Raw genomic sequence first — 26,196 nt, forward strand, 5'->3', positions numbered from 1 at the left:
AGTGATTTTAGAGAGAGAGAGAAACACTGATGTGTTGTTCCACTCATTTATGCACCTACTGGCTGTCTCCTATGTGTGTCTCAACCAGGGATTGAATCTACAACCCTGGGCCGTCCGGACGACATTCCAATGAACTGAGTCACATGGCCAGGGCCTTCCCTGGGATGTTACAGAGAAAGCAGGACATCCACTTTCACTTATAATCAAGTCATGTCAAGTTCTAGAAGATATTGAGACAGGTTTCCTAAGCCAAACACAAGAGTTGGCTTCATTACTTCAACCCTGATGCTCACCATCCCATTTGTGTGCATACACAGGGCACATGTTTTGTTGCATAAGCCGCCCAGAACATTTTGCTCCTTTCCATTCTACCCCCCTCATTAGTTACTTTTAAAGTCAACAAATATTTATGGAGGGTCCACCATGTACAGAGTTAGGATTTTAGAGGAAGAGACTTAACGTACAAAGTCCCCGTTCACACTGGTGTTTGAAGAGCTGTCTGCTCCCGCGCCCTGGGCCTTAGGCTTGGGAGGGGGTTATTTTTTGAGTTACCCTTTCCACACTCTTGGTCTCTGTTTGGCACTCACAAGGTTTGTGTGGCTTTACGATTTCAGCCAAAAAGACTGCTGTTAACCACTTTGCTTCCATCCGACATGGGCGGACATTGTGTTCTGAGGAGAAGTGTCCAAAATAGCCCAAGGTGTCTGGCTCCTGAAAACCACCATTGAGCAAAACTCTGAGCAATACCCCTGGGGTTTGCCACTGAAGGCAGAGAGCTAAGCCGTAGGGAAAAACAGGAACGATGAATTCGACCCGAGAAACTAGCTAAGTGGGGAGAAGGGAGGTGTCTTTGCTGACATCAGACTTGAAGGTTAGGTATCCCCTAGCTCCCATTTGGGGTCATTTCTGACTGTCACTCAGAGTGTATCTAGTCCCTCCCTGAGTCCCTCTGGATACACATTTTCTCCCTGTAGCACGATGTGGTGCCAGGCGTTTCATCGGCTCCTGGATAGTTTCAAGATCTAGGAATAATAGCTATTTTATAGAGTTGTTATTACTCACTGAACTCTGGGCTTCTCTCTTGACATCATTAAAGACATTTATTTAATCTTCACCACAGATACCAGAGGATAGGTTTGACGGTCCTTATTTTTACAGAGGAGGAAACAAAGGCTTGACTACCTTGCCCAAGGCCACAGAGCTGACAGTACTGATGTTCGAGACTGGGCCTGACTCCTGCAACTGTACCCTTACCCCCAAAGCTCTACCCTGCCCCAAAGCTAGTCCTCAGTAGTCACTGGAGTCAAGCTGGCCTTGGGCAATGGGTCTGGGTTCATAGGAGCTCAGTGAGCTAAGTCCTTGCTCCTGGGTGACCACCACTTACTGCTCTCCGGTCTCCACTGGAGCACCCGCCATCCAGCATAGCACGTACCAGTCCAGCTGATTTTTCTCACACCCCCCACCGCACTCCAAACTGTTTCTCCCTCATCCTTCAAAATCCCCAGCATCTTCGAAGCATATTTTTCACGTCTCCTCATCAAGCTGCTTCGACCACTGATGACTACAGCCTGGCCTCTGGCTCACAGTCTCACTCTCCCTGCCGTCATCCTTAGAAAACTTGGCATCCGCGTGATGATCCATCTAACAGCCCGTTGGCTTCTAGGGCCTAGACCTTGGCACCCATGATCGTTCTTTCAGTGACCCACCACATGCCTGCACCCATCACTCCCTCCTGCCTTTGCTTCCGTTGCTCCCCAACGGAGACCTCGGGGTCTAGCACAGTAACCAGTCCTTGTAAAGAGCCTTGAGTCTCTTCCATTGATCTCGTGGGGTAAAGCCCCAATCCTGGTTAAACTCTATTGTTACTCAGCACCAAGAAAAATAACACAAGAGGAATTCACACAGTTGTTTTGACCGAGTCATTTCAAAGCTGTAACCACAGATGTCATATTGGCGCTCCACACTGCCAAATGATGCAACTGTGTACTTCCATCACAAATTCACTTTCCTATTCTCTGAGAGATCTGTTTTGTGCCCTTTCCTCTTGCCTGAAATCTCCAACGTGTCTCTCAAGATGACAACTGGACTACACATGTCACAGGGAAAACATTCAAAGTCACCTTAGACCGGCTTTTCCTTCGACCTCACGTTTGCAAACCCAGGGGCACATAGACCTGCACGTTCTGACTTCTGCACGTTGCTTGTCCTCTCTTGTCCTGCCTCTTATTTTCTCAAGGACCCCAGCTTTACGATCATCTTCTTCTCCTCTCCATCATCTACAAGTTCTTATACGCTGGATCCTTCTGTTAGCACACAAACATGCTACAATCCTATCTTAAAAATAAACAGCACAAAAACCAAAACCTCTCGCTCGATCTCTCACTGCCTTCCAGCCACCATCCTCTTCCTCTGTTCTCCGTCCCAACAAGATTCTGTTTCCTCATCGCCCCACCGTCCTCTCTTCAGGCAACACCAATGGGCTGTGTCCCCATCGCTGCGCTGAACAGGCTCTTAGCAAGGAGATCACAGCACTCTATCTTGACAGCACAAAAGATCAGTTCCCTACCCTCACTTTACTTCTCCGCAGCATCTGGCCCCTTCCTGAACACTTCTCCATTTTTCCTGCCAGCTTTCTGGCTGTTGGTCTTCCCCAGGGATCTGTCCTCCCTTTCCTCTCCCCTTTCGATGTTCTAATACTAAACAAGTTCACGCTGTTCCACGTCTTCAAATAGCCTTTTAATGTTAATGACTCTCCAATGTGTATCTCCAGCTGGAGTCTCTCCCTGCACTCCAGACTCATAGAGCCAAGTATCTCCTAATCTTTCCATTCAGATGTTCAATAAATACCATCAACTTACATCACCAAAACATCTCTCCCCAAATCTTTTCCCACGAAGGCTTTCCCCCTTCGTTAAATGGCAAGCCAGGCCAAAATCCTGGACTCATCCTTGATTCCTTTCTGCCCTCCTGGGCTGTGTCCAATCCGCTGTAAGTCCTCCTGGCTCTGCCACAAGAACATACCCTCAATCTACCTGCTTCCCAGCACCTCCCGGCTACAGCTTGCATCCCAAACCCCACCATCTCTCAGCCAAGACAGACAGATACATCGGTCCCCTAACTGTAGTGTCTGTGCCACAGTCTGAGAAACCTTTCTGAAGGCCCCAATCACATCGTACCACTCCCCCTTCCTGCCCTGCATGTAATTCTGTTGCTCGTAGATGAAAACCCAAACTCCTTACTATGGCCACAACACTCAGCCTGATCTGGACACGGCTCCCTCCATGACCTCATCTCCTCCCACTCCACTCCTCGTCCCGTGTACTCCAACCACGCTGGCCTTCTGCTCCTGGAACACCCCAGGCTCTTTCCCAGCGGCCTTTGCGTGGGCTCTTGTTTCCTTTGAAACACTCTATCCACAATATTCATTCCTGCGGCTGATTCCTGGACATACTGTCTACTTCTCGGTGGGAGCTTCTCAGTGGCAGTTTTGTTCCCTGCTGTACCCCCAGCCTCTCGAACAATCCTTGGAACATAATAAGTGGTTAATAAATACTTACAGCCCAACTCTCTCTTCTGAAACCTTCCTCGGCTCCTCACTGCTTTGAGGAGGAGCGTTCTGCTCTAGGCTGGGCATTCAAGGGTCACAAAAGGGGAGCCATCCCAGCCCTCAAATTTTACTTCCTTCTGCTGTTTAAAGCCAACTCTCCTCCAGGGGGAGAATGCTTTTGGATCAATGTCTTTGCTCAGTGCGTATTCCCTGCCTGTGGTGCCCTCGGGATGTCACTCCTTTTGTTTAAAGCCCACGCTGCTGCCAAGGCTCAGCGCAGGAACCGCCAGGAGACGAGGCTGTCCTGGATCACCCCAGCTCCCAGAGGCCTCTCCCTGTTCCAAACTCCCATGGCCCTCAAACCGAACATCTGTTCCTCTCACAAAGCGCTACAACACCGCAGTCTTTTCATGTCTCTCTTGTCTCCCCAAGTGAAATGTAAACACCCGAACCAGAGAATGGGTTATAAAACGTTCCAAACCCCCAGTACCGTCATGAGCGACCCATCGTTGGAGGGAGGCGTTCAGTGTTCACATGAGAATATGACGCCTGTCCTACGCTTCCCTGGGCATCATCCATTAGCAGCAGTTTGTTTACAGCCCGTTGGGGTCCAGAGGGCGTGCAGAGCACTTTTAACATCTAGTGCGTCCTGCCCGGGGACGCTCGACAGGTATGATTCCCTCACCAGCACACTGCTATCAGTCTTCCACTGGCCTCCGGCCTGTTTCTGCTTTAGTATGCTCACGGGTTTATTTTCCAATTATTTTCTTATTCCAATTATGCTCTATCTTTTGAAACTCAGAATCTGAGATTTTAACAAGACTGTAACTAGAGAAGGGAAATATAAGAATTACATTAAGATGCCATCTCTAAAGTACCCGAACCCAGCGTTCACTGCCCTGCCCAGCTCCAGCCACGGTTTTAGGTCCCCAAGACTGACTGTCTGAAATCCAGACTCCACCCTGCACTTTACTGCCGATGTCCCCTTCGATGTCCCCTTCGATGTTCCCCTCCCTTCCGAGCACCTCCTTACACTTCCGAGGTCCTGCTGGCTGGGCTCACTGCCGGCCCGCTGCCCACACACACACACATCTAGGCTCTGGTGAGAGTAAGTGACTTCCTTAGATCCTGCATGAGAAATTCGGTGCCAATATTCCCTCCTAGGGAAAGCCATCTCCAACCTCTGTCCCCAGGCAGAGGGGATCTGTCACTTCCTCCTTTAGCACCTGTACATTATCCGTGATCATTAGTGTGGCTACGGATTGATTGATTACTCAGCACTTACCAACCCTGACCTCAAGCTAGACCTGCAGGCAGTAACGACACAGCGTTGAGGGACGGGGGGTTTTGGAGACGGCAAGATTGGTTCAGAACCGATCGGTCATGGGTTTAGCAGAATGACCTGGTGCGAGTTACTTAAACTCTCTCCGCCTCAAGTTCTTCATCTTCAACATGGGGATAATAACCTCTTTTCACTGATACGTTGTAAGGATTAATAAGACAATGTACAAAACCAATGAGCATGATACGTCATAAGTTATTATTAAGTTGAAGTCATAATTATTGTTGTTATTAGACGTTTTGTATATATCGTGGAGGATCTTCCCCCAAACTCTATAGGTTTTCATCCTCTCCACTGCACAACTGAAGAGATCAAACTCCCTGCCCAAAGCAGCAAAGTCTGAGTTTAAATCCCACCACGATGCACCACTATAGCCCTTCCCTGTGACAGTGTGTGAAATGCATTTACTGTGCACCCAGCTCTCCACCTGGACGGGATGCTCCCTGAGGGCAAGGACTTCACCATATTCACATTTCACATTAGGAAAAGCTCAAGAAAAAATGAACAAATGAATAGCCATGCTTCAGCTGAGACGGACTGGTGGCTGTGAGATTCTAGTCCCGGGTGAGGGGCGAAGTGTCGGGTGCGGTGGCCATGGCCGTGGAACCAGAGCCAGCATGGGCTCCTGGGTCACTCACTCATTGCTTCTATCTGCACATGGATGAGGCTCTCGATGTCGTCTTGCAGGGTCTGATGGGGCTTCAGGGGGATGGGCAGGTAGCCGTAGTGCTCACGGTTGCAGAGGTACATCTGGATGCCTGGGGACCCAACAGAGAGACAAAGCCAACTGATCAGAAAACACACTTCTTAGTTTGATAGTGACCCTCATGGAAAAAGAGACGGGACTATAGGTGATGCTGGGCTTGGCGCTGACACTGAACTACCAGCCGTTCCAGTCCCTGTCTGGAGACCTCAGAAATGCTCCTTTATTAAGAAAGTATAACAGAGCACTGGGGTCTAATAAAAAGCCCAGGCCATGCTTCAGCTCAGAGGAAATTGATTTTCTTCTCCCTAAAGAAGAAGCATACTTGTGGTCTGAAATGAACACGAAAGGCATGAAGTGATCAAAACGGAGGCAGGGACTTCCTGTTCCAGAGGACAGAATGGACCACTGTAATCCACCTACAGGAAATCATGAGAATGAGGAATAAAATCCATATTTGATATGAATGCAAGCAGGCTAATAGATTATTAAAGCTGAATCAAGGCATCTGCAGAACAACAACAACAACAAAAAAGCAAGGAAATTTAAATTTGCCGTGACCCTCTTCGGTTTTGTTTCTTCTCTTAGCAAGCGCGGATTTGGAGGCAAGCAATGCACGTGAAACTTCTATAACGGATTCCTAAGTGAACAAAAGAAAGTCTGTGTTTCAAGTCCAGTGAAAGACCTGCCAGAATGTGCCACAGCCCTCTCGTATTCAGCACTGGTCTTCCCGGCCCCAGCTGGTGGCCTCTGGGTTATACGGCAGCATCTGTGTTCAACTAGACAGCTGGGAACGCAGAGATCAAGGTGGCCTCATGGAGACCCAGCAGCAGACAGTCCTGACTAATGAAAAAATTGCTTAATGAAGAGCACGACTCTGCCAAGCTCCGGTCCACGTGCCCACACTTCCGATTTGCTCGTCGATATACTGCCGTCATCTGCGCTTTGCGGAGACAGAATTACCTGCACACAGCCTTCTCTGTGCCGTGCAAATGAGATTTCCTCCCGTCAGCTACGTCACCTGCCAAATCGGGTGAAGCTGCCCCACGGCATTAACGCAGAAGAACCAGAGAGAAAAGAGCTCTTATTTCCCCCTGGGCTGACTCTGGCGGAGTCAAGGCTGGCCCACCAATTGCTGTCACTTCTCTGGCTTCACCAGGCGAACTCATGGGCTCTTCTGTGTACCCACACAAGTGCTTCTGGGAAGCTTCAGACTAAAAGCTCTCCCGACGACAAATTCAGGAAGGGGAAGGAAAGTGATTTCACACTGAGGCTGCCTCTGTACCCTAATTAGGCCCGTTGCGTTACCATGTCACTTTCCAAAGCTTCAGTCGAGAGAGGAATGAGGCCTAGCCAAGCTGTCCATCAAGGGAGGGGGCGAGAGAGGCATGTCCAGACCTGCAAGGTCATAAATATTTGCTTCCCGTCCCTGTGTCTCATCAGATTACTGGATGATGTGGAAAAAGGGGAAGGATGAGGAAGGGGAGGGAGGAGGAGGGTTACAAACAGCAAGGACGACTGGGGACACACAGTGATGAGGACAGGCAGTGGAGAAGAAAGGGGGTCCCAGGTTGGCGGCCGTGACACTGCGAAGGTGAGAGGATGTCAGGGGCCTGAGAGCAGATGCCGTCACAAACACACAAAAAGAACCGCTGGCGAATCCGACCTTCCCTGAACCCCAGACACTAGTTTGAAAGGGTATGGGCACCCCTATGTTCACTGCAGTGTTATTTACAATGCTCAAGACACGGGAGCAACTCAAGTGTCTGTCAACAGACAAGTGAGTAAAACGCCAGGGCACATTTACACGGTGGAATATTACTCGGCCCTAAAAAATAGTGGAATATTACCATTTGCCCCAGCATGGATGGACCTACGTGAGTGAGTCAGTTGAAGAAAAACAAATGCCAAATGATCTCACTTATATGTGGAATCCAAAGAACCAAATAAGCGAGCAAACAAAAAAGAAACAGACTCATAGACACAGGGAGCAGCTTAGAGGATGGCAGGGGAAGAAGGCTGGGGACTGGATGCAAAAAGTGAAGGGATTAAGACGAACAAACTGGTCATTACAAATAGTCATAAGGATGTAAAATACGGCATAGGCAATAAAACCATAACATGTATGTAACAGTATGTATGATGCCAGGCGGGTACTGGAAATATTGGAGGGGACACTCTGTAAAGTATGTGATTATCTAACCACTGTGCTACACACCTGAAGCCAATACGAAATAATATTGCATGTAAACTGTGAAAAAAAAAGAAATGGATGCAGATGTACTTACCTATATATAAACAAAAATCTGACCATGCTAAGAGGAGGTTTAGGCAATTAGGAATTCATTTTGGATTATATTAGTAATAGTAAAACTAAGACCCTCCAAAAGGCAAATGTTAAATTATATACGAAAGGAAAACTAAGCACAGTCTATAAATGGCCCAGTTTAGAATTAGGTCCAGGTACTTATAATATCGAAAATACTGACCGTGCTAAATCACCACATAACTCTGTGGAGAGGACGGGGGTGTGGGAAGAGGCCAAAGAGAGGAGAGTGCGCTGAGGATGGTCAACCGATTATTCGCAGGGTAAAAACAGAAAATCAAGAAGTAGTGATACCAGCATGTTATTTAGATCCACAGGTGCAAATATTATGCTTGCACCCACCTCGGGAAGAGTTACAAGTGTGTCTTCTAGAAAAGGGAAGTGGCACAGGGGAAGATGTGCGGGGGACTTTAAATTTTATAATAAACCTTGGGGGACTCTCTGAACTCTTCCAACTAGGTGTATGGATAATTTGATGAAAACATAATCATTTTTAGGTTATTTATTTATTTTTAGAGAGGGGGAAAGGGATGCAGAAAGAGAGGAAGAGAAACATCAATGTGTGGTTGCCTCTCACACGCCCCCTACTGGTGACCTTGCCTGCAACCCAGGCATGTGCTCTGACTGGGAATTAAACCAGAGACCCTTTGGTCTGCAGGCCGGTGCTCAACCCACTGAGCCACACCAGCCAGGGCAAAAAAAAAGAGAACATTTTTAAGAGGAAATGTGTTGATAGTTGGACAAAGTCTGGGAAGGAGGCTGGCGCTGTCACTGAAAGCTGCTGCTTCTGGGAAAACAAGTTTCTCTTTGAGAAAGAGTGCTGAATGGTGGAAGGGCTATTATTATCACATGAAGACCTCAGCCACTTTCTTGTCCTCACATAGTACCTTAACCTTGGTGATGAAAACTCAGACTCAGAGAGGCTGTGACTGGTCCCTGGTCATACAGTAAGTCATTAGTGCCAAGGGCTCTGTCCCTGTGGGCCAATGCCAAGAAGCTTTCTACCCACCAGAATTTGGAAGCTGGGTTTTAGAGCGAGCAATCACTCAGCACTGCCACCCTGCACGGGGGGCCGTACTTTTGGTCACTACCAGTGATGTGCAGGAGACAGGTCTTCCCGGCATCACCCACATCTTTTGCCTCTTTGGACTTACTGGAAGATGACCGACTGGCGCCAGGGATGGTTCTTGTGGCTGTGCTACAAAGCCAGGGCCACTGGCCGCTATGGGAAGTGAACTCCTGACCCTGCTCTCATTATGGCCACAGACACTCGCCTAGGACCCTGCTCTCTTTGGGGGCTAGATGGGTGGCCAGGCCACCAGTGCTTCAGCGCACTGGGATTGACCCTGTCACTCATCACCCACATGTGGCCATGATCGGGGGTCCGAGGTTAAACAACAAGGATCAAGGTTTGTGAGTAGATGGTCCTGTCTGGGGTGTGGATACGCTTTATTTCCTTTTTGATGGTTAAACAACGATGCTCCACTGGATGCGTCCCAGCCAGGAAGCATCACAAGAGTAAGGGCAAATGAACGCACACCATCTGCCTAGAAATCCCCCCGTGGGCTGCGTTCATGTCTCTTCTGAAAACATCGATACTTCAAGACAAGGGAAAGCGCTACCTCGGGACCCCGTGACGCCAGGAAGGCTGTTCCATTCCTGCCAAAGACAGCCAGGCTGACCCTCCTGGTGCCCACCTGCCCCTCAGCTTCCCCTGTTTCATAGCGTGACACTTGTATTTCCGCAGGGGAAGGTCTGGCCTCTCCAAACACACCGCCAGGCACCAGAGGGAAGCCTCGGGCCCTGGCCCTCTCGCCTTCCTTCTCTACCTCCCTTCCCTGCAGCAGAGTCACCAAACAGCTTTGGGCCTCTGCACCTACTTTCAATGTCCCGGGGGGGGGGGGGGGAGCTTGGGAAGTCAGACCGATAAGGAACAAAGGCCCAGGGAACCGGACAAGCATCGGGCAGAGCTGAAAAATCCCTTCCTAGCCTGTGTCTGTCGCCAAGCCACAAACCCACTTCTCAGTTTGAAAGAACTTATCGTCATAATTCAGTGCAGGGGTGACCCAGTGCCTTGTGCGATGGCTGCAAAGGGGATTCTGTTGGGCAAGGACCGTGACTGTCATTGTTTCTCATTCACTCCCCTGGAACAGGCCTCCTGCAAGCTCTGAAGCAGAGGGCCTGGCACAAATGGAAGGAACCAGAAGGCCCTGTGTCTGCTTCTCCTCTGGGAGCGGTCAGGACAAATTACAGGCCAAGCTGAAGGGAGTGGGTTCCACCAACGCGGACACAGGAATCTTCAGGAAAAATTCCGATCCACAGGAGACTAAGGGGCTTGCTTTTGCCCTGACACAGGCCAAAAAATGCTGACCTCTGGCCAAAGGGTCTCGATGACCCTAGCAACCAAGGGGAAAAGTAACCAGCCTTCCACCAAATATTCTCATTCCTGCTGAGTCTACAGCTGAGAAGAGAGACACCTTGGCTTCCAGAACGGCCCAGGGAACAAGCTGTAGCTTCCACTTGTATTCACTTTCTCGCCTGCCTGCAACCTGGCTCAGCTGACTGGGGTCTTGGCGCACTCCCAGCCACACCCATATACATGGCCACAGTGAGTCTATCCACCATCTGCCTGGTTTCTAGGCTCACTCTTGCTGGTGGTGAAGCGGCACATTTCTGGCTCGTGGATAATGGGACCTGACTTCCATCAGGAAAGTGTCAATGACCCTAAGAAGAAAATGTTGTTTTAGCAATGCTGTGCATCTCCCTGCGGAACCACTTCGGTGAATTATGTTCTGCCTGATGGCATGTGCTGGCGACCCGAGAGAAATAACTTACATTCCTACCGACTGGTCTTCTTTTAAAAACTGAGCACAGGCCACTGGAAATGCTTTCCTAGTGCTGCATGAAAGACTTCAATCTGGCTTTGCCTCACCTTCCATGGGGACTGTGGCAGACGCTGATGGATGACTCCTGAACTTATCCCCTCCTTCTTCTAAGTGAGGCAGTCGGGGCTCTGGACTGCACGGACGACATTCGGAACCTCCCTAGGTGTCGTCCTGGGACTAAGTTCCAGCTAAGGGGATACCCAGAGGAGGGATGTGTTCCACTTCCCGAGTGTACCCTTCAAGGGGGGAGCGAGGGCTGTCCCCCCCTCTGGTGCTCACTCAATGGCTGGAACGCGTCCCTCCTGATGAGACATCTTGGATCACATGGTTAAGGCCAAGGCCTCGAGGAGGGTGGGGAAGCCACAGAAGAGATAGGGTCCCTCTATTTCCCACATTTCAGGACAAGATGTGTGGACTGGAGCCACGATACCAGCTCAGACTTCTCTGAGAAGAAACAGTCTTCCATTTCTAAAGTCTGGGGGTTTTGCCAGTGTCATTTTGGGTCTCTGCCAACAGGCTCTAATTAGTAAAAGGACTCCTGTAATGAACAAAGAAACGCAGTGGCACCGGAGAGAACCAATCGCCTGCCTGTGGCTCCCACCCCCACCGTTGCTCAGGAAATAGAGAGAGGATTCTGGGTAAGGGCTCTGGCTCATTGGCGCTCACAGGGACAGCAGCACAGAGGGTGCTGGTGTGGTACTGTGACAATTAATTGCCTCCAACACGACCTAAAGAGGAGGCCCAATGCCCATATATAGCAGCGTTTTTAAGAACAGGCACAAAACGAAGAAGCTGTTTATTTGCAGTGTTTCCGTGGGGGCGTGACCACCGAACGCCGACAGTACCTGCTTGCCTGCAGGAGAAGGCGAAGACGATGATGTCATCGAAGGTCCAGGCGTAGTCCTGGTGCGGGGGATGGAACACCAGCTTGTCGGAGGCCTCTTTCCTGAGGTCAATGAGGAAGGTCGAGTGCACCATGGGGACGGGGAAGCAGCCTGTCCTCTTCCATTCTCTGATCTGAACGTAGTCCGGGGTCCGTTTATAGAAGCCCTGAAAAAGAGCAAGCAGGTGGACTATCTTCTCCAACCTCAGCACTTCGTCTTCCACTAGCTGACACCTCCTAGGTCATCACCAGTCACATAAAAGTCCCCAAGCCAAATCCCCCTCATGCTTTTTATCTTGGCCTAAGACTTTGGCCTGCCTGAGTTCAAATCCCACCTCAGCTACTTTTTGTCTTTAAGGATTGGTCAGACTACTCAACCTAGGTCCTCGTCTGTAAAACACAAGTGATGGCCCCATCTACCCATGGGTTGTCTTAAAACCTCAGAGCTCAGCACTGAGAAAGCACCAATCGGTATTGACCATTATTAAAATGATCACATTACATTGTTAATACAGTGAACTAAACGTGCAGTACTTCAACGTAGAAATAGCGTCTTCATCCCATGAATTTATTTATTCAACATTCTGGGGGAGGTGTCACTGCGCCACGCTTTTTTGGGGATTCTCTTCAGGAAAGTTCCTTCTGGGCAAGCACATGGGACAACCAGTCCTCCCCTTACTCTGTGGTCACATTTTCTGTTGTCATGTCGGTGCCCACACCCTAGGCATCTCAGCCTCTCTGACAGTCCCCTCAGTGTCTAGACCAGCGCTCTGGCTGAGCTAATGACCACGTGGCCAGGTCAGTGCACCTTAAGAACGAGATGGGAGGCTCAGAGTCATTTTAACTATCTTGTATCAGGGGTGTCAAACTCATTTTCCCCGGGGGGCCACATCAGCCTCATAGTTGCCTTCAAAGGGCTGAATGTAATTTCAACTCCTTAACTGTTAAGGAGTAGTTGCATGTATACAGTCCTAAAATCACAATCTTTTGAAAGCAACGGTAAGGCTGATGTGGCCCCCGGGGAAAATGAGTCTGACACCTCTGTGTGCCTAAGCTCAGGCTTCATCTCTTCCAGCCTGAGTTTCCTCTCGCAGGATTATAGAATAGATCTCATGTAATGAAATCTATGAAGATACTTCAAAAACTAGAATTCATTCCGTGAAGTGTGATTATTAGTATCATTTTTATGAGTCTTTAAATGAAAGGCCACTCAACATCCTTGAGTTAGGAGAACAGGGGTTCTCCTAACAGTTTGACTCAGCAACGTTCTTCCAAGGGGTAAAGGGAACACTGGTCTTTAAGGGACGGCCTGTGAACGCATGTCCAAGGTCAAGTTCTAGACCACTTAGGGACAACATTCCCAGAGCGAGACACTTGGAAAATTCATGATGTTGATGAATCACTGAATATCCTGGGGGCAGGGAGGAAAGAAGCGGGAAAGAGAGCTGGTGTGCCTCCTGCAGACAGGCAGAAGCGATCATGGTGTCTCCCCTCATTCCCCTGCACAAATTGAATATCAGTGACAGTTCCTGTTCACTAGCCAGACACCACCCCGAGGGTCATTTTGTCTCGGATGTGATTAATGGCTTCGCCTTACGCTAATGAAGTCATTGGCTGCCCCAGCAGAAGCCTGGCTGGGGATGGCAGAGAGGGAGAAAAATTAGAAGTGCCCCTAAGTGGCTCAGCCTTTTGTTTTTGTTGTACAAAATAAGTGAGCACAAGTCTCCTGTTTGCTTTTAATGATGAAAGCAAATAAGAAGATAATAGAAACCCGGGGGCTGTGATCATCCAGTCTCCTTGCTGGTGTCAAAGTCTAACTCATTCAAAACAACCCTCGAGTGACTCTGTCCCCGGAAACCCGGCAGATTCTCAACCGAGAGCACGTGAATTTTTCTGAACCTAACACAACGTTTTCACACTGAGAACTGAATGACTTGTACAAATACAAACTCAGTGCTTCCTTCGGAGAGACGTGGATCATAACAGGCATTCGAAAATCTGTTGGGACAGGGGGAAATACTGTAACCAAAGAGGAAATCTTCAGCTAGTCACGTGCTAGAGCCATTGATGGCTCAGTAATCAGGAGTTGTGCAAACCAGCTGATAAGCCGGTAGCTGCGAAAATAAAAATCTGCTCAATCCCCATCATGGAACTGAACCAAAGATGTCAGCTTTGCATATTTGCAGTAATTATCTCCTCAAGTAGCTAGGCTGCAGTCTCCTTGACCTTTTCCCTTAGCTTAAACGACATTTAAGTTGTTTGCACGGTAGGAGTTCCCACACCATGAAACCCGGCAAATGTTACCAATCAGGATGCTTCTCCTGCGGAGGGCCAGTTACTAAACATTTATCACTTGGCCCCAAACCAAACCAAATATAAAAGAGGGACTCAAAATTCTAGCTCTTTGGCACGAGCCCACATTTAACATATATATTTTTCCTTAAGCCCATCTTTAGTCTACATTGATTGTTTTATCTTTCGAAATCATGAACTTAAGAATAAAAATAGAAACAACCAGAAGCATTCACTGTAACAGATGTTTAGACTTTAAAGATTTTTACAATGGAAGAGAGAGGCGACGGAAATAAAAGAATTCTCTTTTTAACACGAAATTTGTAAAAAACAAGCTACCATAGTAGTTCTAATGACTGGATCTCTTTAGCAATAAATTTGACAACATATATAAACGCTCATCAAAATATTTATACTCTTTGATTCAGTCATTCCACTTCTAAGAAGTTACCCCCCAAAATTAAATACAGAGGAAAATTATGTTAATCATGGTGATCATTACAATAGTTAAAAGTTGCCACCAACTGAAATGTTTTTAAACTAAGGGAAAGGTTAAGTAAATTGCATTAAAGCCACTTGACATAGTCATTAGAAACACGCAAGCTGTTGTCTATGATACCAGAGTGGTGGGGATGAACATACCCTCCTTTAACTTTTTCATTTTTAAATTTTCCTGTAGTGTTCTTATGAGAGTTTTAATGGCCAGTCAACTATTCCATTTTTTTTAAAACCTCTGAATCGGGGAGGAAAAAGCACAAATCCCAGCAAGGTTTACTGATCGATTTAAAGGTTCCAGTGCTAAGCTCAGCAGAGTATTTTTTTTATATTTATGTATAACTCATTAATACAGAAGAGCTCACTGTTCGTGGCATTGACCTGGGTTGACCTCGTCCCCTGCAAACCCATGCCCTGAAATGACAGGCATCTTCCCAAGGAAGACGTGAGAAGGGGGTCAACAGGGATGCTGTGGGCACGTGGCTCCTTGCGAAAACCCGGGAAACTTGCCTGAGGTGTGATCCCACACCAGAAATTCGAGTACAGGCCCCGAGACTCCAGCATGGGGGCCACGATGGTTTTGTTTTCTGCAATCATTAGATTGAGGGTCTGTGGGTTAGTCAGGAAGTTGTCAACGTCGATAAACTAGGAAAAGAAAAAGAGAAAGTCAGGTGAAGAGGTCCTTTTCCGTAAGGGGTTCAAGGTGCCCCAACACCCCCGGAGCATCCCAGAGGCTGGCTCAGGAGACCTGGAGCCAGGACTCTATGTTCTGGGAAACCCACTGCCCCTGGGCAGCTTTCATTGCAACTAAAGGCATTTAGTCTGACTGCTACGTACAAAAGGCACCAGGCGATGAACTGGTGTTACCGCACCGGGCGCTCACTCAACCAGGACCCAACCTACAAGATGCTCATGGCTTCCAAGCCCTTGAAAGTTTATTAGCAAACACTTCCTGAGTGCCCACTCTAGATACAAATGGACAGGCCTATTTAGGTACTATATGATAGTGCCCAAATGGCCCAGAACAGATTCATCAATGCTATTTTTCATGTTATAACTAGAATTTTTGTTTAAAGTCTATTGTAGCAACCCATGCTAACCAATAAAGGCATTTCCCATTCTTAGCAAAAGTCCACATTAACACTGATTCATTTACAGGGACATTACAACTACATGCTCTATCATATAAAATAAATAATCACACTGAACTGTACTCTCAAAATGCTTAAAATGGCAAATTTTTTGTTTTGTATATTTTACCACACACACAAAATAAATAGCCGGAAGGTTTCATTCTTATGAGAGTTGATCTGTTTACTGAAAATTTTGTGGTTCAACATTTGTATACTTCAGTGATATTTAAATAGCTATACAATGTTAAGTATCCTCACTACAAGTTAAAAGCCTCTATGCTTTATTTGCATTGAAAGTGTGTGTGTGGCAAATCACTGGGCTGGGTGGTGGAGGGGCTGGAGATGGACATGGACCCGAGGTATTCCCTTTAGAATCAGTCTAGTGACAAAGAGATGCCAATATGTCTAATGAAATATCGACTTTGCTTTATTGGTGTTATTTCTAGTGTAGTGCTGGAAAACACTTGTCAAGAGAAATAAATGGGGGAGGGGTGGACATGGGAGGGAGGTGGGGAGGACTCGGGGCAGGGTGGGCTGGGATGGGAGTAAAAGACAGAAAACTGTCCTTGAACAACAATGAAAACAAAATAACATAAAATAAAATAAAAAAGAGAAATCAATGGATTGAGGGGGAGGGGAGTGTGACACAGATGAACACTTGGTTTCCAGAAACTCATGGGGCAAAAGTCAACATTCCAAAGGGAAACGGGAACAGCAGGTACTTGGGAAGCTGGCCTTTCCAGCGATGATGAGTTCGTGGAGGACAAGGAGTGGACAGAACACTGATTCCTGGTATCCAGTCCCGCACATCCTGGACCACTCTCAAAGTTCCAAGAGAAGCGATGGAACCTCTTCACGGAGAGAACCCCTCCACGACAGCCCAGCGTCATGGGGAGCCACCAAGAAGTCAAGAAAGAGATGCCATTCTCCAACTCACTCAGGAGCAGAAGGGAATGGTATTTCAGAGGGGGTGATTTAATCTTATTACAGAGTTCATTTTTCATACCCACAGAATTCTTCTAAAAAGTTATTCAGACTATTTATATCGCTTTACTACAGCATCCCCCACGAACTACAAAGATTCATTTTTTACACCTGTTATATGAAAGAGATTGAATAATTCGCGAGCTCATTTACTTACTGAAAACGCCCATCAGGAGTGGGTCTGAGATGAGATCCAGGTACCCCAATACTAATTCCCAACATTTCCCCTGTGCCTTGATTAAAAAGCAGGGTCGTGGCGAACCAACAGATTGTTACGATTGACTCTACAGTCCTAGTTTTTGGACCACTGACTTGGACACATTCTAGACAACGGTGGTCAAGAAATCAGATGCGTGGTTTTACCAGAACATAGTCCGACCATCTCTCCCTCGCAGTGCGAAGGGCTGCCTGTCGTAGTTTCATCACGTGGGCAAAGCGGGAGGCGGGCCAGTGTTTGGGGCCAATTTCATCAGGATAAGACCTAAAATAAATAACAGCAATAATAATAGTAGTAGTAGCTTATAATGCCTGAGTGCTTATATATTCCAGGCACTGTGTAGTAACTCCCTGAATCTGCCAGTAACCCTAGCTTAAAGTAGAAACTATTATTCTTAGGATCCTTCCCCATTGCCCACAGGGAAACTGGAGCAAGGAGAGAGCTGCAAGGAGAGAATCTTTACATGAAATATTTCAGTGGGCTCTAAAAGGAACCCACTGAGCCCCCACGAGGTGAGCAGAATCATCCCTCAGTATCCATGGGGGATTGGTTCCAGGCCCCTCGTGGACATAAAAATCTGTAGATGCTCAAATTCCTTATATAAAATGAGTAGTGTTTTGCCTATAACCTAGGCACATTCTCCCACCCGTTTTAAGTTATCTCTAGATGACTTTTAATACCTAGTAAAATGGGAATGCTATGTAAGTGGTTGTTATCCTCTATCGTTAGGGAATAAAAGCAAGCAAAAAAAAAAAGTCTGCACACATTCAGTAGAGATGCAACCATTGTAAGCCTAACTATACAGTGTACATCGGCAAAAAGTAACAAATTTTTCCCCAAATGTTTTCAACCCATGGTTGGTTGAATCTGCGGATAAGGAACCCACAGATACAGAACCCACCGACTGTACTGCTATTATCTCCATTTCATAGAGGAGGAAATTGGTGTAGATTAGTTCGAGCCACGTGCTTAATGCTATGTAGTTAATAAGGGGCACAGCCAGAATCTGAACCCAGGTGTAACCCAAAAGTTCATGTTGCTAGCTGCTCTATAAAACGTATTTTGTCACCCAATACATTTGGAAATTTTGTAGCATAAAAACACGCGTTTCCCAGGAAAGACAAAGGTTTCGTTTACGCGGGCAGATCTCCGTAAAGGATTCCACAGAACCTGACACGTGGATGTGTCCCAGGGGAAGGGAGGTCATGGAGCAGATGCGCTGTCCTTGGAATCCCCATTGGCCTCCCCGGAACAGCCAGCCAGGGACATCGGCAAGCGGTTGGTGCACTCTCAAGGGCCCTTCGGAAAATTCCTAATTGGCTACTGTCACTCCCAGTGGCCCAGACTGGTCACCACTTCACGTTCTTGTGGCTGTGCTGGCAGCACACGATCCTCAGTGAATGAAAAACCACAAACACTGTGCAAATAAGATTAATGAAACTATGTACCATACTGGCATTCTCTGGGATGTCTCCCTCTATTATTGTTTCAATGAAAATCAGTACAATTCCTGTCTTTCTGAATATATTGCCATCCCGGAGAATGCCTCCCCTAATATTTCTCACCTTAACTTTGTCATACAATATGCTTAGTTGAAAACTGGCCACGGAAAACATTACCAGGATGCAAGGTAGGTACATAAAGTCTCTCTGAGCCATTGTAATTAGGCCAAATTCCATTAAAAGCAGTGCCAAAAAGTGTTCAAAAGTTTTTAAAGTGTTCAGACTTTGTAGTTAAATTTTGCTTGATATATGGGTCATACACTTGGATTTGAGATATATATGTATACACACGTATAATGAAAGTATTAATATAGAGAGAAACTAAGGACCACATGCTGAGATTTGAAATATATATAGGAGAACCAGTGAGAACCTGAACTTGGCTGGTACCTGCCAGAGTAAAGAGGAAGCGAGAAAGATGAAGATTTGTCCAAAGGAAGAAATTTACTAGATGTGCAGATGAAAGACGAGAAAAGGCCACATGTGCCTCCAAGACTGGACACCTGCTTAAGGGAGGAGGGTAAGAAACGAGTTCACCAGATGTTCTCTTGCTACTCACTCAGGTTCATCCATAGGCCTCCACTCCACGTAGTGATAGACTCTCTGCACATTTTTCAGCCACTCCCTGAGTATTTCTGTTGTATTATCCACGTTGTGATCGGTGGCTGCCCTGCATGAGGGAAAGGACAATCAAGTTCAGTTACGCCACCCAAAGGAAGGGAGGAAAATCCAAAAGACCTCAGGTTAAGCGAAAAGAGAAAGGCCAATTCTAAAAATGGTGCGTATGCAAATGATTCTGTCACAGTCCAAACTGAACAATGCATTTCTTTTTTTTATGTGTACTGTTTTTTTTAAAGATTTTATTTATTTATCTTTAAAGGAGAAAGGAAGGAGAGAGGGAGAGAAATATCAATGTATGGTTGCCTCTTGTGCATCCCCTGCTGGGAACTGGCCTGCAACCCAGGCATGTGTCCTGACTGGGAATCAAACCATGATCCTTTGGTTCACAGGCCTGCACTCAATCCACTGAGCTACATCAGCTAGGGCTGAACAATGCATTTCTAAAGACAAAGACACTGCTTCAAATCACCCCGTCTCATTAGATTCTCAAACAAAGCTTGGCCAACAGCAGAATAGTAAGTGAACCGGTATAAGCAAACCAGTATAAGCATAAAATGAGTTAAACAATTGAACTAGAGTAAGTTAATTAATCTCTTTGGAAACCTTCCTATTTGCTTTCATTTTTGGTTATCCAAGATGTAAACTTTGCCTTTTCACGTCACTAACAATGACCCTTAATGTAAGCAATCAATCAACTGCATTTTTTAAAAGATTTTTTATTTATTTATCTTTAGAGAGGAAGGGAAGGAGAGAAGGAGAGAAATATCAATGTATGGTTGCCTCTCGTGAGTCCCCTGCTGGGAACTGGCCTGCAACCCAGGCATGTGCCCTGTTTGGGAATTGAACCGCGGTCGTGTGGTTCGCAGGCCCGTGCTCAATCCACTGAGCTACGCTAGCCAGGGCCAACTGCATTTTCAATTCAAGTCCACCTGCAGGTCACAACAAAATTGTTAGTCGCCGCTGCTGCTACAGTGCGGCGGAGGGGAAAGCCGCAACAACTGTTCCCAGGATGCAACTCAAAACCTCGGGTATCTTCACGGGGCTATTTTGGATTAACTTTGTCATCACTTATACAAAAAAAGAACCATCAAAAGCCTTCAAATAATGTATAATAAGCTTATTTCTGTTCTACCTTGAAATAGAATGAACTGACCCACCTATAAAGGAGCTGAATTCACTTATTAAAACAAAACTATTTTCACATTATATCACAAAGCAAACTCATGCTGTAAAAAAGGTACACATCTAAAACAAAGTCAGAACATGTAAAAATGAAGAGATATACCAGTCAACTGGGGGAGGAAAGAAAGAAAGAATTATAATCCTGACATCAAATAAAGTAGAATTCAGGCCAAAACAATTAAGCATGACAAAGAGGGATTGTAATTATAATTCTGAAGGACATAATTCACATCAAAGACATTCACATAATTAGTGTGAATAAGTTCGTACCTTCATGTAGTGCAGGGGCTGGCAAACTTTGTAAGAGCCACGAAGTACATACTTAGGCTCACAGGCTGAGCCCTCCCTGCCTCAGCTACTGAACGCTGCCATTGCAGTAGTAGCAGAGCAGTCGTAGACAATACATAAAGAGATGAGCACTCCTGGCTGTCAATAAAACTTTATTTACAAAAGCCGACAGCTACTCTCCAGGCTGTAGTTTGTTGGTGAACCTCTGATACAGTAGCAAGTATGGAAATTGCAAGGAAAAACAGAAACACCAACAGTAAGAAATGGTAACATACTCTTTCAGTGCAAGACGGTGCAAATGGAAAAAAGTGAAGAGACAGAGAGGATCTATGGAATACATTCTAGAGGCTATTTTCTTTCCCAGTACGCATGGGACAGTCAACAAATTGTCCAACAGTTACATGATGAAGAATGACTCTAAAATATTGGAGTAATGTCAATAGCGTTTTTGATCAGAATGAAATAAAACAATAAAGTAAAAAACACAAATATTCCCTATTAAACAACTATTGAGTAAAAGAAGAACTGTCAATCAATTTCAGAATGTATAAGAATGAATAATGAATATGTTACATATTTTGTGATACGATTATAGTAGGTATCAGAGGGGAAAACGTAATTTTATGTTTATAAATCAATAAAAATAAATAACTTGAATTCCTACTGAAAAAGCTAGAGGAGGGGCAAGAAAACAAACAAGCATAATGAAATAATAAAGATAAAGGTAGAAAGTCATGGGGTAGAAATCAGAAAAAGAGTAGAATGAAAAAATAAAAATGCTAAAAAAATTTTTAATGAAAAACTAACAAAAGACAACCACTAGTTAACCTAATCAAGGCAACACAAATATAACAACAAGAAATGACAAGGATAAGGGAATTATGGTTGATACGGAAGAAAATTTTTTAAATTGTAAGCAATTACTCTGTATATGTCAATGGAAATTGAATTGAAAAAACTAGACATAATGGGACATGTCCTAGGACGACGCATGTTAGCAAAATGGACTCCAGGAGAAACAAGAAACTTAAACAGAACAATTTCCATGGAAGAAATAAAGAGAGAAAACAAAACAAAATACGAGGCCCAGATGGTGTCACAAAGGAATTTTCCCAGACCTCGTGACAGATCAGCTGTTTCCACTGCTGTGTGGCTCACCCTCCACGGCAGAGGGGGGAGAATTCCAAGTTCTTTTAATAAGACGAGTGCTGTTGATATCTAAACCTAATGAAGGCACACACCCTGAACCCACAACATGCACAAACACACAGAAAACTACAGACCAACGTCTTTTAACGAACATGTTGCCAAAATACTGAAGTATTAGCCAACAGAATCCAATATCCTATTAATAAAATATTACATAGCCCGTGGTAAGACCGTTCAATATAAAGGCAATCCATCAGTGTAATTCACTATATTCCTAGATCTGAAGAAAATCATATGATTAGCTCTGTACGTGCTAAAAAGATCTTGAACAAAATCGAACATCCATTCCTGCTTTGTAGAAACCGTCTTATATAATTTTATTAAGCATGTCACCCCCAATAAAGTCAATAAAAAACATACTAAGTACAATTTAGAATAAAAGGAAGAAAGGAGGGGAGGAAGGGAGGGAGGGGGAAAGGGAGAGAGGGAGGGCAAAGAGAAAAGAAGGTCTCATGGGGGGAAAGTGGTGTCTGAGGGTTTACTGGCGATGCAGCAGGCCCTTCCGGCAGAGAAAGCTACCGGCATTTCCAGCAGCGTGGCTCCCGGGCACGTGGCCTTGACAAGAGCCAATGAAGAGCTGCCAAGAGCAGTTACTTCTTCCATATATGGCAATTTCGGGAAATAGGCTTTTGTTAAACCCAATCTGTAACGGCTTTTGTTCTTTCAGCCTGAGCTTCTGGAGGTCCCCGCAGCTCCAAAATAACAAATGAAATCTTTATTTTTTTTTAAGATTTTATTTATTTATCTTCAGAGAGGAAGGAGAGAGGGAGAGAAATATCAATGTATGGTTGCCTTTCGTGCATCCCCTGCTGGGAGTTGGCCTGCAGGGAACCAGCCTGCAACCCAGGCATGTGCCCTGGCTGGGAATCGAACCGCGATCCTCTGGTTCGCAGGCCCGCGCTCAATCCACTGAGCTACACCAGCCAGGGCATGAAATCTTTAATAGAGAGAATATTTAGGAATGGTCAAGAGAAAAGAATCATTAAGCAAAGCAGAGTGGAACCCAATGGTACATAGGGAATACATTTCCGGAAAACACCAAGTAACCTGAAACTTCGTCCAGTCACACTTAAGTCCTAAAGTATAGAAAAATGGGATAAGAGGTGTGTGGCTCTAGTTGAAACTTATTTTCTAAGATAAATCTTTGAACAAAAATTAGCCTTAATAAAAGCCAAGGCTAGCTTATCTACGTGCAAGTCTCTTCTGGAAATCAGGTCAGAACCAGATCCTCTGATCAGAACAAGGTCGAGGAGGGCGGGGCCCTCACATTCCACCATCTGGAGGGGGAGAGGTGATGCGTGAGGCTGACGGTGTGGAGGGACGTGGATATCAGGTGAGCGAGCACCTTGGGCAAAGACAGGATAACTCCAGGAGGTGGGAAATGGGACAGAAAACAACAGGGGCAAGGACCACTGGCTCCATCGAGCTTTCGATTGTGCTGAGAAGTACAACGTGTCAGCGAGAGTCACAGCTATGTGACACACAGACACAAGCCACCAAGGTCCCGCAAAAGGACCATGAAGGGCACCAAGAGAGTGGGCCCCTGAAACTGGGAATCAGCCCCATGCACGTTATTCCTCACTCAAAATAGTATGAGTAAGTTAAAACGAAACAAACAAAAAGTATCTTGACTACAGGGTCAGCCAAAAGCTCTGAAAATTCTGTGGTACTCCCAAATTACTTAGAGTGTTGGAGAATTTATACAGCATCCACTTCTTGTCCTGATTGCTGCTTCTCCATCACACGGGACTTAAATTCTCTTTGCCTTTCCCTGCACACTGGTGCATTTATTTCCTCATGATTTGAACAAGCTTGGCCTTACTGTATAAAATTTATTTTCCTGGTATACAGACTAAACAACTTCCAACTCGAAGTATCCATTACTGACAAACGTCCTTGGATATTAGCTGCTTGGAGTACACAAAGACAAATGTGTCTAAGTAAAAACAGAAGCGTGGACTTTAAATACTCTTCTTGTTGAGTTGAAAAATGTCCTATGTAGTCACTGCCCCAAATTGTCGATTCTCTTTGTTCATCAGTTTGTTTGGTTCATTGGAGTGCACACACGAGTGAGATCATACGATACTCGTCTTTCTCTGGCTTATTTCGTTCAGCAGACTGTTCTCCAAAGCCAGAGGCGTGGATACAAGGAACAGACTGACCCCCTGGATCCCAGAGGGGCAGGCGGTGGGGGGGACTGGAGGAGATCAGCAGAAGGACATAGTTGCGTATATGCACAGCCCCTGAACGCAGACAACAATGAGGTGGAGACCTGGATGGGGTGGGGGCTGAGTGGAGGGGGCCAAAGGGGAGGAAAATGGACACCAGGAATAGTGCCAACAATAAAAAAGGAAAAGATTCTCTTTGTCCTCAGGCTTCCAAGGAAAAGAAGACAACTCTGGCTGTGGTCGGAGGCCCATCCACACGGCCTTTGAAATGCGGGGCCAACCACTGTCCCAGAGGAAGAGCAGCGCTGGACCACGCCAGCCCACCGAGGGAGGCTTGCTCTCCCCGCTCCAGACTAGCTGCCCTGCCCCCTCCCCCGCCCCCTCGAAGGCAAATCATCAGAAACGCAGGCAGACACTTCTAACTGCTGCCTTTTAATTCCTCTGTCACAAATGTGTTTCCGCTCAAATACATAATCAGGAAGGCACGCAGGCGCCGGCCCGTTCAGAGAACCGGAGGGAGAGACAGCAGAGGCCCAGATGCAAGCTCCCTGGAGGAAACAGGAGGCTCGACTTAGAGGCTGTGTTTTCAGAGCCCTGTGGAAGGAGCCAACAGCGCGGTGCCTGTCCTGCTGTGAGGCTCCACAAGCACCTGGACACAGAAAACTGGGTTTTCCCAACAAGCCGGGTGGCTGAGGACGCAGAGTGTGTGAACCGCTGGGGAGAAGCCCAGGCGTCTCTTGCACCCTGAGGGCTCCTTCCCACCCCAGGGAGCAGGAGCGCTGTCTGGGGTCAGCCACCGTTTTCCCAATCAGACCAGAAAGGGAACGGGCGTGGCCCAAAGATTTTTGTTTAAGAAAACAAAGGATGCACGAGGCGCCATCTGCAGAGGTGATCTGCCCGTGATTTACAGCTCCTCGAACTGGGAGGTCACTGCGTGTGAGCACAGGCACGCGCTGGATTATGTATTTGCACGATTATTCCTGATTATGTATTTGAGCTGGAAGACCACGCTCCTGGGAGGCTGAAACTGTTCAGTCTTTGCCTGGATTCTCCAGCTGGGGTGGAGTCACACTTAAATCTGCACGTCCTCCCCTCTCCCTTCCCGGGGTCTCTCTGGCTCAGGATAAGATGGCCAGAAGCGGTCAGCTCTTGAGCCACACCAGCCCCCACATCGTTCATGTTCTCCGAAGGCCCTGTTGGGACAGTGACTTCCTTTGATCTCTAAAGAGTACCAGGACTTGCCACCACCAAGTGGTCTCTCTCCTATATACGTAGGAGAGCTGCGACCCTGCTACAGCTGTGGTGTTTGCAGTGGGAGCCCCCTCTGTCCTTCAGTCTCATTGGCTTCCTTTGGAGTTAGTACCCACTGTGGAAGAGCTGGTAGAAACAGGTGCAAAATCCATGTGGCCTCAGAGGGAAGTCTAGGTCAATTATCATAATGCTGCCCGCCCACATTTCCTGTGATTCTGCTTCTCGTTCCTGTTTCCACTTCCTCTTCCTCTTCTCTAGCTCTGCATGTCAGAAGAAGCCCACGAGTCTCAGATTCAAAGTCAAATTAGGACAAAGACAGACACACACTGCAAACACAATCAGCAGCCTGTGCAGGGATCTCCTTGGCTAAGGAAGTTCCCAGGCCAGCAGGCTCATTGTCACTGCTGCAGGGACAGCAAGAGCTCTGGGAGCACAGGAGAGAATAAACACGCCCGCAGGATGACATAGCTTTACTACTTTGGCTGTGCACCCTCCCACCCTGCAAAAAAGAATCGAGATTTCTCTGGCAAGGTCTAAACACCCTGACATTTCTCCATGGTCCAAGTCAGTTTCCATTTCTCAGTCTTGGCTCTTAAACGAATCGCCGACTTGAAATAATTAGCACTGACTCATTTATTTTTACAGGACCTACTGAAGTTGCGAGGGCTAAACTCCCATTGGCAAGTGTGGGGCCTCAGGGGCCACATGAAAACACAGACCGGGTTTCCCAGCAGGTGGACACACAGAGATGGAGGAAGTGGTACCTCTAATCATTTCCACCTGCACTGACTCTCAGGGAATGTTCTCGGCTCCCCTGCCACCCGGCAAAGTCTAGACTTCTGACACTACAGAACAACGAGACTGCGCTCTCGGGGGCAAGAGGAAGGCAAGACTGCGGAGCAGTTCACTCTGCTGCTTCAGAACGTCTCCCACAGGCTCGAGGGAAGAGCGATGAGATGGACAACACACTCAGTCACCAGCTGGGTCATCCACATCATGACTAGTGAGTTGGTGCCAGGGAATTTTCCAGCTGGGAGACTTTCAAAGACTGCCCTCTTCAGCGTCCCTGGCTTTCACTGGGTAAGGAAGGCTCATTGGTGGAGAAAATGAAGAGCTCCACCTTCAGACAGAATTCCACTCTTGGAAGCAACCAGGGCAATCCATTTTC

At 46.7% G+C, this 26,196-nt stretch overlaps 1 protein-coding gene across 1 annotated transcript in view; it reads right to left on the bottom strand.

The window, feature by feature from the left end:
• The window catches only part of COLGALT2 (collagen beta(1-O)galactosyltransferase 2), an 81,446-nt gene that overhangs the window by 14,470 nt on the left and 40,780 nt on the right, over positions 1-26,196 (bottom strand). Inside the window, exons 3-7 of the mRNA XM_037034956.1 lie at positions 18,869-18,979; positions 16,954-17,071; positions 14,984-15,118; positions 11,649-11,853; positions 5,528-5,647 (exon numbers count right to left, since the gene is read on the bottom strand). Coding sequence (XP_036890851.1) covers positions 5,528-5,647; positions 11,649-11,853; positions 14,984-15,118; positions 16,954-17,071; positions 18,869-18,979 — 689 coding nt within the window. The remainder of the gene's footprint in view (positions 1-5,527; positions 5,648-11,648; positions 11,854-14,983; positions 15,119-16,953; positions 17,072-18,868; positions 18,980-26,196) is intronic.

The sequence above is a fragment of the Sturnira hondurensis genome, unplaced genomic scaffold, assembly GCF_014824575.4.
Source record: "Sturnira hondurensis isolate 20B ecotype Veracruz unplaced genomic scaffold, ASM1482457v3 Scaffold0022215, whole genome shotgun sequence".
In the NCBI taxonomy this organism is placed as follows: Eukaryota; Metazoa; Chordata; class Mammalia; order Chiroptera; family Phyllostomidae; genus Sturnira; species Sturnira hondurensis.